This window comes from Octopus bimaculoides, chromosome 29 (assembly GCF_001194135.2).
Source record: "Octopus bimaculoides isolate UCB-OBI-ISO-001 chromosome 29, ASM119413v2, whole genome shotgun sequence".
NCBI lineage: Eukaryota > Metazoa > Mollusca > Cephalopoda > Octopoda > Octopodidae > Octopus > Octopus bimaculoides.
In genome coordinates, this window is record NC_069009.1 from 3,070,812 (window position 1) to 3,071,452 (window position 641).

Here is a 641-nt window from a genome sequence, read left to right on the forward strand (position 1 = left end):
GTAAGAGTGAGAGAAAGTTGTGGTGAAAGAGTACAGCAGGGTTCGCCACCATCCCCTGCCGGAGCCTCGTGGAGTCTTAGGTGTTTTCGCTCAATAAACACTCACAATGCCCGGTCTGGGAATCGAAACCGCGATCCTATGACCGCGAGTCCGCTGCCCTAACCACTGGGCCATTGCGCCTCCACATTCTCACAGGAACAACAAAAAAATATGAAAAAAAAATGTAGAGAAACATTGATTGTATGGTACCCTGTGATGAGACTTACCCAAGCATGATACCCCATATCCAGGGTAGGCCAAGAAGGAAGTGGGATGCAATGGTCGCTACAAGGGTTTCGATCAGGCACGGACAAAAGGCCAGCCTCACCACTGCAAAGGACAACTTCCGCAGGGCATCTGGGTCGAGCCCCAATCCAGCACGGATTAAGATCACGGTGAGGGCAGTGTTCCTGGAGGAGAAGAAGAAGAGAAGGGGAAATACATGATTAGAGGATGGCTGGTTGGTTTGTAGACAGAGAGGAAGAGAGAGAGAGAGAGGGCGGAGAGAGAGGGAGAGGAAGAGAGAGATAGAGAGGAAGAGGAATAAAGAAACAGAGAGAGGGGGAAGAGAGAGGAAGAGGAATAAAGAAACAGAGAGAGGG

General features: G+C 50.4%; 1 protein-coding gene across 1 annotated transcript in view; it reads right to left on the bottom strand.

Annotated features, from left to right (window-relative positions):
* The window catches only part of LOC106871534 (sodium/hydrogen exchanger 9B1), a 14,126-nt gene that overhangs the window by 8,861 nt on the left and 4,624 nt on the right, over nt 1–641 (bottom strand). Inside the window, exon 3 of the mRNA XM_052977837.1 lies at nt 267–504. Coding sequence (XP_052833797.1) covers nt 267–504 — 238 coding nt within the window. The remainder of the gene's footprint in view (nt 1–266; nt 505–641) is intronic.